The sequence below is a fragment of the Neodiprion fabricii genome, chromosome 7 (assembly GCF_021155785.1).
Source record: "Neodiprion fabricii isolate iyNeoFabr1 chromosome 7, iyNeoFabr1.1, whole genome shotgun sequence".
In the NCBI taxonomy this organism is placed as follows: Eukaryota; Metazoa; Arthropoda; class Insecta; order Hymenoptera; family Diprionidae; genus Neodiprion; species Neodiprion fabricii.
In genome coordinates, this window is record NC_060245.1 from 15,281,875 (window position 1) to 15,294,532 (window position 12,658).

Consider the following 12,658-nt stretch of genomic DNA (forward strand, 5'->3'; position numbering starts at 1 on the left):
TAGCCTAAAACAATTTTCATTACCTACACAACCTCCGACCAGACCATTATTAAAAGAAAAAAAGACGTATGAAATGGTTAAACAAGGTAATAATGGAAGCGTTTTTATAAAACGTACTTTTTTATTGTCGGTAAGCGTCTAGCAACGATTAAAAAAAGTAATGTAAGTTGAAAATATAATTATTTAATAAATACGAACGACGGTTTATTGAACATTTAGGTGGAATTAATGACCTCGAAATTTCAATTTTTTAGTAACTTCGAACCAGTTGATTAATAAAAATACAGAGTACAACTCATTCGTAATGATCTTCGTAGGCTTCTTTGTAAGTAAGCAGTTGGTCAAGACATTCGATAAGTTCATCTTGTTCAAGTCCCGAATCTTTGAAACCCCGAAGTTTGCTTATACTTTTTATGCGACTCGCTTGAGAGTGAAGGGAATCAAACATATGTGAAAGACCGGGTCCGCTGTGCAGCCCAGCCAATACCGGAACGGATTTAACTTCTGCAAAGAAATAGAATTTTTATTTATTTGACATTATATTTTTTTCTTTTCTTAATATCAAAATGCAAAATAGAAATGAATCAAAATTGCAAAAAAACTGAATCACTTGCCTTCTCCAACTGGCCAAGGTGAGAGGTCCCCATTCTGATGAATATTGCTGTTAAAAATATTAGGATACGGTTCTTTGATGGTCAAAGGTGCTTTGAGATTGGTCAAATGAGTAGCAGTAGCGTGACATGAACAAGCTAGATAAAGTGTCATCATTTCGTGTACGCTTGAACAACTGTAAGCAGCTTTCCTCTGCTGCAATTTTGCTTCATGTGGCGGTCTCTTTAGCCGTTCATGGTGTATCCCTCTGAGTACGAGACTCTGCATACTCTTATCCATTGATATGTCACAACTAGGAGTTAAACTAGTCCACAGAGGACCTTCATGATCATCTAAAACGTCGATTAGATCTTGACCAGCGGTCATGGGAAATGGCAGACTTAAACTGGTAGCTGCTGCTCTTCTACCAAGTTTGTTCAGATCCGCACACAGGTCTGATAGTGCTGAAGTAGAGAATTCTTTCTGCCGGTATCTCAGACTGATTGTATCTAATGCAGTTGCAAGTAGCGAGCTGGTGTGATAATCCAATTCTGAATTGTACGTTAGATGATTAAATTGACGACAAGCACCCGCCTGAGGCCAACCATTTTGTCCAACACAAAGTGGGCTGAATAAAGAGCAATGTTCTCCTATACTTTGGTAGCACAAAGCTGTGTTCAATACTTTGAACAAGTCATTAAGCGACTTGTTAAAATTCTTTCCATCGATAACAGGAAATGCTAATATACTTTTCCCATATTCATCCTGTAAGTGCTGGATGCAGGATGAACCAAGGCCAGAGAAACCGTTTGTAGAATCTAGAATAACCTGTACGAAATGAAAGATCGAATGAATCATGCAATAAATAGAGATTCTAATTCCATATCACAATTACATATAGTATCAATTATGTAGCTATCAGAAAACAAAGTTGAAATATCGAAGAAGTCAGATGTTTAATTGTCACGGTAGTATCAAAATCGGAAAAAAACAAATTAATAATTGATTGAAAACGTTTAATATGATAACAGAACCTGTGAATACGTCAGGACTATTTGCTACAGGTTCGTATCAAGTCATTATCTTCAAGGTTTTACTTTCTCCTAGTTTTATACTTTTCCCTCTGATTTTTATAGAAATGAAGTTTTGTTACAGTATGTACTGACTAATATTTTGGAAATAATTACCTGAAAGCCCTGCATGAAATCGCATTCTTCGGCATAGGCTCTTATTTTGTTTGAAAATTCCTCTTGGAACTGTTCAGTCTTCCACAGATGATGACCATAGTGAAACACGTTGAAAGGCTGATCCAAGGACTGGTGTTCGTACTCGCGAACAATGTTCACAGTCCTTGGATGGAAACGTGGGACCAGATAATCAGCCCACACTGTAACATCATCTTCGAAGTTAACGACTGCATCTTCTCCTTCTGCAGGACCTTTCTCCAAATTCTGAATGAATGGGGCTTTATTCACTACTGGCTCAGTTGTAACTTGAATATTTTCGGAATCCCACAAGTCACTGTGCAGAGGTAAAGATTTTTCTACTGCATTGTATAAATTTCCTTGTTCAGTCAAATGACCGACACTACCTTTTAGATCAACTAGCAGAAGCCTCGGTGTAAACGTCGTCTCTTTCTGTAACAAAACTACACACGATTGTAATTATTCATTAAACAATAGAATGGAAAACTTGATGAAGTAGAATTGTGAATATTCGCATAATTGAATTGTTAAACTGTTAAGATTGGTTGAATCGGAAGTTAGGAAAAGAGAAAAAAAAACCATTCAAAAAGTCTCCAGCAGTTTCATTTGTGCCTATGAAATAAAAATGATCCCGAACAACTTGGAATCACAAAGTTTTTAAAATTACAAAATACAAAATGTTTAAACTCTGGTGTTTTTCATCCATTTCTAGTACTTTTGGGCTTATTTTATTTTGTTGACCATACCTATGGGGATCTGCAGAGACTGCCTAAGAAGATTACACCAGAAGTTGTTTCCGAAATGGATAAAAATAAATTTGTATAGTTGTGAATACGGTATAACCAATGTTCATCAACAATTACCTCTTTGTATCAAAATTATACTATAATAATAAGATTTATTGAGTGGTTTTCAGATAATTTGTGCGGACCTGATCAGCGAGCAAAGTGAGCCTCAACCATTGGAATCGCATAAAAAGTGGTAGATTTAAAGAATTTTGATTGTTCTAATTATAAAACCTTTCTTCAGATTGTTGATATCTAGCTTGTACAGCACAATCGGATCTTCGCGAAAAAAGAAAATTGCATTTACTTCTGGCAACATAAATTTTCTTTTCTTTTCGTAAGAACTGATTGCAGCAATTTGTAAAAAACATGTTGCACATTATAATACCGTTTTCTTTTCTGTTCCAGATGAGTCGTGTATCCGAAATCGTGTTCACTGCTAAGTAGTGCACCGCAAAAATTGCTCCAACTTATTTTTGATGATTATACAATTTTTAGAGCTAAATGGATGTTTTAAAATGATAATAAAGTTGATGAATTCACGATTCGAATAAATAAATAATCAAGTCTCCATTTTTATTCATCTTTTCAAAAAAATATTTCAAAACGTGTTGTTATTTTGTTCTCATGAGTGGCACACCGTATTAAGACGTCTTTACCGAATCATTAGAATGTCACTGATTTTTACTATTATTAATACATTATTGATATGGAAATGCTACAGTCAACACAATTCTGCATGCAATACCAAAAAAATGTTTAAAAACGTTTCTGTTTCATGAAAGAATAATGCCAGGTAATTTGTTCCAGTAATAAGTAGTAATTCAATTACACGAATTTCTTGGCATTGTTGTTGTATAAAAAAAACTTATTTTGAAAATTTATACAGCATTGCATGTAGATAATAGTGCAATGGGTATAATAATATTGAAAACAAGTGACATTTAACATGGTCAGTAAAAACTGACATCCTTTTAACATTACAAATTTTAACCTCAGGACTTTAAAGTGGGAAAATTAATGTATGTATGTACTTTAATCAACCCATATATGCTCTTTGATTATGTTGATTTGCATACAACAAGTGTAATTACATTTGTAAATTGTATTTAACTTGAAAAAAGTCTGTGATATCATTCAAGAATTGTAATTTGTAATTAAAAAAGATTTCAATACTAAGTATAATTTATACAGTTATTTTATACAGCTAATTATCGGAATGACGATTTGGTTTATCCGGTCACAATTTGGAATAACGTAAACTCTCCATCACATATTCAGATTGCATGTTATTTTTCTGACACATCAAAATAATAAAAAAAATAGCACTTTTTACTTACTACGTAACATAAAATCAAAAATTGCAGCTATCGCCAAGCTTTGAATTAAGTAAATATTGCCATACCAAGATCGTCACAAGGCAAGTTGTCCTGTAATTATTACCAAAAAAACGTATTACAAGCTACGACAGTTGGCAGGGATTCTGTTTAACCAATTCAGTACCTAGTTAGTTTACCTGTTGAGGTTTTAAACTGTTTATCGGGCAGTTTTTAAGCACCGTTTGTCAAGAACCAATTCAACTCTTTTGCAAAAAACTTTATGCACAAAATATCCTCAAGTCGAAAACTTTTTTTTCCAAATTAATTGTAAAAGTTGGTTAGATATGAATCGTATTAGACAAACAAATATCAATACAGTGCAGTAATTCAATGACTTACCCTTGGCGTTTCACCTTCTCTATATAAAACATCATGATTTATTTCCGAAGGTTGTTTGGGCTCGTAGGAAAAAGACGACTCCTGTGGAAAGTATAAAAAAAAAAAAACGGTTGATCATTAAAGTTTTAAATGACGATAAAACATTTTTCTCAATAGTGTTTCTTTGTTATTGAATATTGTTCAAGGCATAGGTGAATAAAAATCAATTGTGTAGTTGGTACATTGCTAGTTTTGTTAGATGAAAACAAAATTCAAAAGTATCATAACATCAAAAAACTGGTAAAAAAAACAGTAAGACATTAAAAACTAACCTGTATGTTCCACCAATGGGTTCCAATGAAATTCGAGTAATGTCCGAATTGGAGAGTCAATACTTCTCTAGTCGGCATATCTGCTATGGTGTGTTACACCTTACTAAATCTAAAGTGTAATAATAATCCAACGTTTTTATTCGAAATTGTATGCTTTTCATGAAAGCACATGCAAAATGCCGGTACTAACAAATCAGATACGACCAATTTTCGTACAAGGTCGGACCTTCGGCCAATTAACGTTACGCGCTGATCTCTACTGAGATCAGTGACGTCACGCAAGTCAGTAAACCTACAGCGTAGGCGCATGCATTCGTACAAATACAACATAACCTCAATTCCACGTTACTAAATGCATATACGATCACGCATCGGGTTGACTCGCATCATTACACGATTTCAATAAAATGGTCAAATGTTAGGTCGAGGGCTGTAAGAATCATGGTGGGACCTGCAGAGGTAAAAGCACGGTCTTACATACAGATCGTGCGCACTGGCTCGAACAGGGAGCTGCAGGGAGCACTCGTTCCGTGCATGCGTCGCCCGGCATCGGGGCAAACCTTCTGAGTGGAACACGCCGTAAAACGTATAAAGGCAGACTGGATCATAATTTCTCCTAAATCAGAAATAATGTGACGTTACTTGACCGACTGCGCGACTGTCAGTTTTTTCAAGCAAGTGATAAAGAAGCCAATTGAACAAACGCAACAGTAATTTTTTGTCCGTAAATAAATGTCACAAATGTTAGGCACGACCATACAAGAGCAAAAAAAATTGACAATTCTACTGAAAAGGTAAAAATTAATAAGTAGCAAGTCAAGTTGTCCCAATCTCCTAAAATATACCTAGCAGTTAACCTCTAAAAACTGAAACAATGTGTATCCATACTTCGATATCAGACATGCTGTGGATTACTTCTATGAAATTTAAAATTTTGGGAATCTCCTCGATCTTTCGGCTCCAGCAAGTCATCATCACTGCTAGACGAAGATGAAATTAGATCTAATAAAACAGTTGCTGTCACAGCATCTACTTAGACTCTTTCACGATCGGCAGCCATAATTGCACTACTTTGACACCGACTCCCGATTTCAGGACAATATTTTACACACTCAGTGCTAAATTCACACACCCGAGCTGCCAGTGGAACATGCTGGATATACAAATCTACCGCTAGTGCGCTCTCAGTTCACACTCAGTGCAGCCAGTGGAAAACGCTATTATTGAAGCACCGATCATTTCGCCTAGTGACCACGAGTGTCGCTGCGATAGAGGGATGCAGGAGTGGATGCAGGCCTTTCGTCTCTCTCACACAGTCTGCATCGTGGCCTGCATCCCTCTATCGTAGCGACACTCGTGGTCACTAGGCGAAACGATCGGTGCTTCAATAAGAGGACACCCTCACCACTGAAATTTTGACCGAGTTTTCAGACCTGTATGTAAGACCGTGGGTAAAAGTATTCGCATTTTCACTATGCGTGGACTAAAGAATTTAGTCAACGTTTCATGTGTGACATTTAGGCCGTATTCGAAAATTCGTTCGACTGACAGTGGGAGCCTTCCAGCAAGGAGACACAGTGTGACACTGTGTTACACGGTCGAACCAGGGTATGGACACTCAACAGTTTTTGAGGCAAATTATTCGTCGGTGTGGACTGGGCTATAGCCAACATAATAACAGTTTTCACTAACAAAATTATAGGAATTTCATATTTTTTCCCACAATAGTTGGTACATGTTGATTACGACGACCTATGTTGATACTTACAAACAATAATCAAACCTCCTTCAAACAGTTTATCATTAACATTAACTTCATACAAGCCAATTATCAAATCTCCAGAGGACGCCTCGATATGTCAGTGATACCACTTAAACTTAATATATGGGAATTTTACATCTTATTGTTGTGGTATGGCCCTGGTCCACTGCGCTTGAATAAGGAGTGGAGGGGAGGTCTAAGTGTCCATACCCTGGGTCGAACACTGTGCCTTGGTGCTTGTTGGAACGCTTTGAGGTTCTTAATTCAGTCACTAGAGTCCGCTCATACATTATACGAAAAATCTAGAAACACTGAGCGCTCCAGGAAAAAAAACATTTGTGAGACGCGTGTAGATTATCATTGCATTTAATAAATAAATATAAACAATACCATGCGTCGAAAATAAAATCTCTAACTAAAAAATTGGCATGTTCAACACAGTGTCGCTCTGTGTCGCTCTGTGTCGTTGCTGGAAAGCTCCCAGTACTGTCAGCAATCTTTCATCTTTTTTGCGCTTTCAAGTTCGTGAATAGCTCTGACTCTGTCCTAGGGAATTTGCAGTACTGCCAGTCAATTTACGCACACGGTCTTGAAATCTTTTCAATAATTTTGAATTGACCGCTTTTTGTGACGTTACTGGTTGAACTTTTCTATTGGTTCGTCGAAAAAGCTGCGTTGTAGCCGTTGTAGCCATGCTCTAGTCTCTAGTGCAGCTGACTCCTTTTTGTAACCTTGTCAACCTGCTGTCACGATAAATGCAGAAATGGACGATTTATCTCTACAGGTGTGTACACAAAATTGGTTCGATGATAATACTGATTAACTCTAAATAGCGGGGACCCGTTTCATACCTATGATGCTATGACTGAACTGATCCATAAATCCTAATCACAAAATTAGATACCGAATTCAAATCATTCCAAAGCCAATTTTTTGTATCGGTTAAGCCCGCTGACGTTTTTTATACATCTACAATTTGAATGTTCCAAAGTAAATAAGAAAAATTTGCTTTCATTGTGTTGTAATGAGCCCCCCAAACATTTGTATACATTATTGATCACATAAATATTAATACAACATGCATTATCATCACAACGAATAACTTCACATACTTCTAGCTATGTTTAAGAGGAACTATCCAACAAACTTCAAAATACCTAAATTATTATGTGTTTAATATTTTAATTCTCTCATGTAAAATAAATTTTTATCACAGGTTGATGAAATTGAGGCACTCGTCGCCATATACGACAAAGAATGGCAGACTACTGACGAAGAGAACAGAGCATACTGTATCAACATTAGAAATGGAGACAGTATGGTGAGGCTCTATATAAAGTTGCCTAGTAATTACCCATCCTCCGTTTCACCAACTTACGAAATCTCTGCTCCACACCTCAGTGAGTCTCAAAAGAATCACATTCATCGCCTCTTGGACGAGGTATGCTTGTAGGTTTCTGCATATTCATATAAATATATGGGAAAAAGCTTGTACCGGACATCCGGCAGTCTTGGGAATTTCAAAAGTCCCGGAATTCTGCTTGAATTTATAAATTCTTTAAACAGTCCTAGCAATACTGTGGCATTCTATGTGCCCTGAAAGTTTTTATACTTACAATCTTTTTTCAATGACTTGTTCTTTTCGAATTTATTTTTTTTCCTCTATTCTTTGAATTCTCATTAAGCGTTGCCCATTGAGAATTTGCTTATTTTGACTATTATCAAGACCTAAGCATAACTGATGTAAAAATTTCACAGTCAGTGCAATTTTACATGCAACGCCAATGACTAATATCTAAAACATGGTTTTGTTTTACACAACAATAATACCAAAGAACGTATACCTGTAATTGAATGTTTGTTTTAGATATTTTCGTTTGATTTTGCAAGTAGAATTGCGCTTTGGTATTTTTATATCAGTGTATGAATAGTCATAATAAGTAAAATTTTATTTGATGCTTCAATTCTGATTATAGAATCCTCTTAGAATCTCTACAAATTCAGCGAGATATGTTGTTTGCAATAGGACCTGTAAAGGTGAAATCATATCAAACATAAAAATGTGTGAAATCATGAATTCCAAAAATTTAGGGTTTCACCCAAATCATGTCATAATTTGACTTATTTGTAATTTAATTCTATGTTCCAGAACAAATCTCGGGCAAAATGTAATATTTCAACTGGTTGAAAAAGTTCGAGAAGTTTTGCAGTTTAATTTCCAAGGCTCAGCTTGGTCGGAGCTTGAAAGCTGGCCAGAATCTGAAGAAATCAACATAGTTGAACCAGAAAAAATGAGACCGAATAATGCGGAATATCAATGTCCAGATATTCTACACGGAGGTGTTATTATGGACAGAAAAAGTTCTTTTCAAGGACATGCAGCAATTGTTCACTCAGTAAAACAAGTCGAGTAAGTTACTATAGATTATTAGCTGCACTTTTCACAAATTATGCATGTTCCTTGTCATTGCTTGAAGTTAAAAGTATGGTAAAGTAATATGTACGAAAATTGTAAACTTTCTGTTGTGTGAAAGTGAAATCAGTTCCATTACATTAATGCACGTTCATTTCGTGTGAAAGCAGATTATGTTATAAAAAGCAAACTGTCAAAACAAAGATTGAACACAGTTTTCTCCCAATATCATTTGTTTAATATATGTTACATTTGAATTTAATAACGTCGAGTCACTTATTTATTTTCTTGCTAAGATACGATAGTCCTAAACGAACCAAAAATGTCAGTCTAATAAGCATAGTTCTGTTACTACTTCTCAAGTATTGTTTTCCTCGTTTATAGACAGGTAATACACAAACTACTTGAAGCTAAGAAAATACAACAAGCGACGCATAACGTGTATGCCTACAGAATTTATCGACAGGATGTAAATTGTTTTCTTCAGGACTGTGAGGATGACGGGGAAACACAAGCCGGAAGTAGACTACTGCATTTGCTACAGGTAATATAAGCTTGTTTTAAAAATTTATTCAATATTTAATAGTCGATGGTCCGCTTAGCATTACCATTAATGTATTTTCGACGAATTCTGTTAACAGTATCCAGTGACAAAGACATTCCATCACGTATTTCATGAATCTGCCAATCTTCTGCTCAGTTTCGTTAGGAGAAACTGAAGTTTCCACTTGCACAAATTTAACAGTGAAAAGCTTAAAATTTGTATTGCTTATACTTGGCGTTCCTATAATCCTGGCAATATTAAAAACTTAGCAAATGTTGTGCACTCAATGCCAATATCTGTAAATTTAAGTATATTAAAGTTGTCCTGTAACATTTTGTCTCTTGAGCTTCAAACACTTCAGTTTGATGTCTTGAAATTTTCGTAAAATTTTTCAAAAACTCCAGGATCAGTAATTTTGATCTCATTTATTTATCTGAAAAACAAATTTATAGGTCATGGGTGTAAAAGATGTGGTCGTTATCGTGTCACGGTGGTACGGTGGCATACAACTTGGACCAGATCGCTTTCGCCACATCAATAATGCTGCCAGGCAAGTTCTTGCGACTGGCAATTTAATACCAGACAAAGCTAGAAAGAAAGCGTAGCAGGCATATGTTTTTTCATTGAGTATTACATCCATGTTGTACATGTTATAAGAATAATACTTACAGTTGATATTATTTCCTGCAAATATGTAAATAGATATCCATACTCATAATATACGTCTTGAACTTACACAGCATTCCTATATTTTTTTATTGATTAATCGTCCTGCTCATATTCAACGACAATTTTAACCATGTTTCAACGACTTGTGAAGTAATAATGATCAATGAAACTGTCATTTTGAACTATCTTTGTGGACATTTTTCTTGAGAATCAAGCAATGGATGACAGAACATTTGAAAATTATAAGGCTGAATTATAGTAGCCTGTGATACCCTGACTACTACCAGATTGCTTGAATTAAAAAAAAAATTGATAACTTATGTGATGTTTTCAAGGTTTAATTATTTATATTGGTACGCAACCTTTTAGGGAAAAAACCCTGTTGCACATCGTGGATTGTGCGGTATGGTTTGAAACGTTGACGAAAAAGTACATCAAAGATGGTCACTTTTTAATAAACCTGTGTGAAACTGTAGTGACAGTCCATATAAAATTCCTTTATTCCATTTTACCTATCATAGACAAGCCTCTAAGGTTCAATCTTGGGTTTAATTCTTCCGTCAATGGCATACGAACACTGAAAGTGATTTTCCCTATTCGAATCTAACATGTTTTTTATTCTTATTCTCTTCGTCACTGTAGTTACTCAATTCCAATCCTTTTTCAATACAGGTTACCCAATTATGTGCAACAATTTAGAAGAAAAATCTAATTACTGCGGTCCTTATACGTTGAACGATGTTACGTCGATCAAACAAGTACATGTTTATCTAACAATATTGAATTTCATCTTCTTAGTCTTTACTGAGTGTCTAAAACTCAAAAAAAACCTGGAAATAGAAAATGCACATAGGGAATTTGAAATATCTAGAAAATTCCGAAAATTTTGTGTGATTTCTAAAATTTCAATATATTTTCATTGACTGATATAGTGAATTACTATCTCTTGTTTTATGAATAATATGCAATCGATATGTTTCTTCCAATGGAAGCATTCTTTCATCTCGCAGCTACCGCAGATCTGCTTTTCTAACTGAAGTCTAGTTTTCTATGATACAGATTTTGTTTTAATTGAACAGTAGATGAGATATTTCACTTGGTGCAATAGCATTCGGTCATCAGAGAATTTCATACTTCGTGTAACCAATTTCATTCTTATGCCCAAAACCTTAATTATAATTTTTGAAATTTGATCGAAGATATCCACCAATTTATTATGTAAATTTAAAATACTTTAAATTTATTTAGATTAAAACCTGTTTAATTATCTATAATCTGTGATGAAATAATTTTAGTTTGCCCAGGACTACGCAAATGAAATTAGCTTGTATATGGATGATTTTGTTTATACAAAAGAGGTTCATCAGAGCCCATCGTTAAAAATGTTAGTCTCATTCGCTGAGAAGGAGTTCCACAGAGAATTCTCCAAGCCACCAACATACGCCGTTTATGCACCGGGCTGTGTTAATTTATGTGGCGAAAGCGAAGATTTTAACGATGGAAAAATTCTATCTATGGTACGAAATGCTGTATTTGTAAAGTAACTTTCATATAAAATTATCTTATTTTACACAATCAGAATTTGAATTGTTAAATAATTTATTCAAAATATACCATTTCAAAAACAGGCCACTCAGCTTGTAACTGTGATAGTCGGGACTCGAAGGGCTACGAGTAGGGTGTGCAAAATAAAAACATTGTTAAGAGAAAAAGGTGAAGAAAATTATGCCAAATTTTCTATAAACACAAGCGGTCTTGATACAAGTAGTCAAGTTACATGGGTGAATTACGTAAAAGCTGTTATACGCAATTTCAGAGTTTCCAAAGGTTCGAAAATATCAGAAGTTCATCAAGTGATACATTCTTATCTCACATTCTGAATCTTCGATCTGGTTTCAAACACAATCATGAAAAAAAGTCAAATTCATTTTTACAAGTTATTATTTCTCTTTGTTTATGTGCTCTGTTTGGAAGCACAAGCAACGATGACAATTTCAACAATTTTGCATAATAATTCTTTATTAATATTTTTTGGACTGCTTCTATTCATAAAAAGTCACATGCGCATCATTAATAACTTTTTCAGAATATATTCCTGGATTTAAAGCACTGATAGTATCCAGCATACCAATAAAACGTGGGCTAGGGAGCAGTTCAGCCTTAATAGTTGCTATGTACACGTTGCTAGAAGCGATTACCAAAGTGTACACGACGAACACATTAGAGAAATCAATCGCATGCCAACAGGCAGAAAAAATCGCTATGTCGGTTTCTTGCGGTATTTGGAAAACTTTGCTCCCTATTGTCGGTATCGAAGGAAAAATAATGGAATTTGACTCAAGATTGCTTGAAATCCAAGAGCACGTTTGGAGCCCATTGGATATCGATTTGATTTTCATAAATTCCACTGAGGATGCTATTGACACCTTGGTATATCAGAAGTATTTGAATCAGTGTAGAGAAGTTGCCTTTGCACTAAATCTAATAAGCCTGAGGGATGCCACTATCCCTAAGCTTGCAACAGTCGGACAACTATTCTCATCTTCATCGCTAAAAGCGGCATGCCACGTTATTAATGAAACTGATAGAGTGACCACAGCAGGGCAACTAATCGACCATTGCCATTGGAAAAAACTAGGTTTCGTAATCAGCTTATAAGA

At 35.2% G+C, this 12,658-nt stretch overlaps 3 protein-coding genes across 6 annotated transcripts; 2 read left to right on the forward strand and 1 right to left on the reverse strand.

Moving 5' to 3' along the window:
• Window positions 1-107: 107 nt before the first annotated feature.
• LOC124186320 (protein misato) lies at window positions 108-5,720 on the reverse strand. Of its 2 annotated transcripts, XM_046577931.1 has the most exons (6): window positions 5,499-5,720; window positions 4,611-5,226; window positions 4,300-4,380; window positions 1,779-2,228; window positions 615-1,419; window positions 108-504 (listed from the first exon to the last, which is right to left on the reverse strand). In XM_046577931.1, the coding sequence occupies exons 2-6, from the start codon at window positions 4,686-4,688 to the stop codon at window positions 296-298; spliced, it is 1,623 nt and encodes a 540-aa protein (XP_046433887.1). In that variant the 5' UTR covers window positions 4,689-5,226; window positions 5,499-5,720; the 3' UTR covers window positions 108-295. The 2 variants fall into 2 exon arrangements, with proteins under 2 accessions (XP_046433887.1, XP_046433888.1); XM_046577932.1 differs by lacking the exons at window positions 4,611-5,226; window positions 5,499-5,720 and adding an exon at window positions 3,922-4,011 and having other exon boundaries at window positions 1,779-2,239; window positions 4,300-4,318.
• A 1,304-nt stretch (window positions 5,721-7,024) lies between these two features.
• On the forward strand, window positions 7,025-11,579 carry LOC124186331 (protein IMPACT-A-like). 3 transcript variants are annotated; one of them, XM_046577960.1, is made up of 6 exons: window positions 7,025-7,156; window positions 7,589-7,821; window positions 8,522-8,782; window positions 9,170-9,173; window positions 9,273-9,329; window positions 9,782-11,579. In XM_046577960.1, the coding sequence occupies exons 1-6, from the start codon at window positions 7,136-7,138 to the stop codon at window positions 9,932-9,934; spliced, it is 729 nt and encodes a 242-aa protein (XP_046433916.1). In that variant the 5' UTR covers window positions 7,025-7,135; the 3' UTR covers window positions 9,935-11,579. The 3 variants fall into 3 exon arrangements, with proteins under 3 accessions (XP_046433916.1, XP_046433914.1, XP_046433915.1); XM_046577958.1 differs by having other exon boundaries at window positions 9,170-9,329; XM_046577959.1 differs by lacking the exon at window positions 9,782-11,579 and adding an exon at window positions 9,427-9,774 and having other exon boundaries at window positions 9,170-9,329.
• LOC124187048 (galactokinase-like) lies at window positions 10,682-12,656 on the forward strand. The gene is made up of 4 exons (XM_046579294.1): window positions 10,682-10,756; window positions 11,294-11,515; window positions 11,627-11,825; window positions 12,085-12,656. Exons 1-4 carry the CDS (start codon window positions 10,682-10,684, stop codon window positions 12,654-12,656), a joined length of 1,068 nt encoding a protein of 355 aa, XP_046435250.1.
• Window positions 12,657-12,658: the final 2 nt, after the last annotated feature.

What these genes read in the sequence shown, in the direction of transcription:
- LOC124186320 (XM_046577931.1), bottom strand. Translation starts at nt 4,688, where the DNA reads ATGCCGACTAGAGAAGTATTGACTCTCCAATTCGGACATTACTCGAAT. An exon ending in CCCATTGGTGGAACATACAG is followed by an intron (nt 4,381 to 4,610) that starts GTTAGTTTTTAA and finishes TACTTTCCACAG; the next exon opens with GAGTCGTCTTTTTCCTACGA. An exon ending in ACCTTGGCCAGTTGGAGAAG is followed by an intron (nt 505 to 614) that starts GCAAGTGATTCA and finishes ATTTCTTTGCAG; the next exon opens with AAGTTAAATCCGTTCCGGTA.
- LOC124186331 (XM_046577958.1), top strand. Translation starts at nt 7,136, where the DNA reads ATGGACGATTTATCTCTACAG. An exon ending in CACTCAGTAAAACAAGTCGA is followed by an intron (nt 8,783 to 9,169) that starts GTAAGTTACTAT and finishes CCTCGTTTATAG; the next exon opens with ACAGGTAATACACAAACTAC. An exon ending in GACTACTGCATTTGCTACAG is followed by an intron (nt 9,330 to 9,781) that starts GTAATATAAGCT and finishes ACAAATTTATAG; the next exon opens with GTCATGGGTGTAAAAGATGT.
- LOC124187048 (XM_046579294.1), top strand. Translation starts at nt 10,682, where the DNA reads ATGTGCAACAATTTAGAAGAAAAATCTAATTACTGCGGTCCTTATACG. An exon ending in ATGGAAAAATTCTATCTATG is followed by an intron (nt 11,516 to 11,626) that starts GTACGAAATGCT and finishes TTTCAAAAACAG; the next exon opens with GCCACTCAGCTTGTAACTGT. An exon ending in CAATTTCAGAGTTTCCAAAG is followed by an intron (nt 11,826 to 12,084) that starts GTTCGAAAATAT and finishes TAACTTTTTCAG; the next exon opens with AATATATTCCTGGATTTAAA.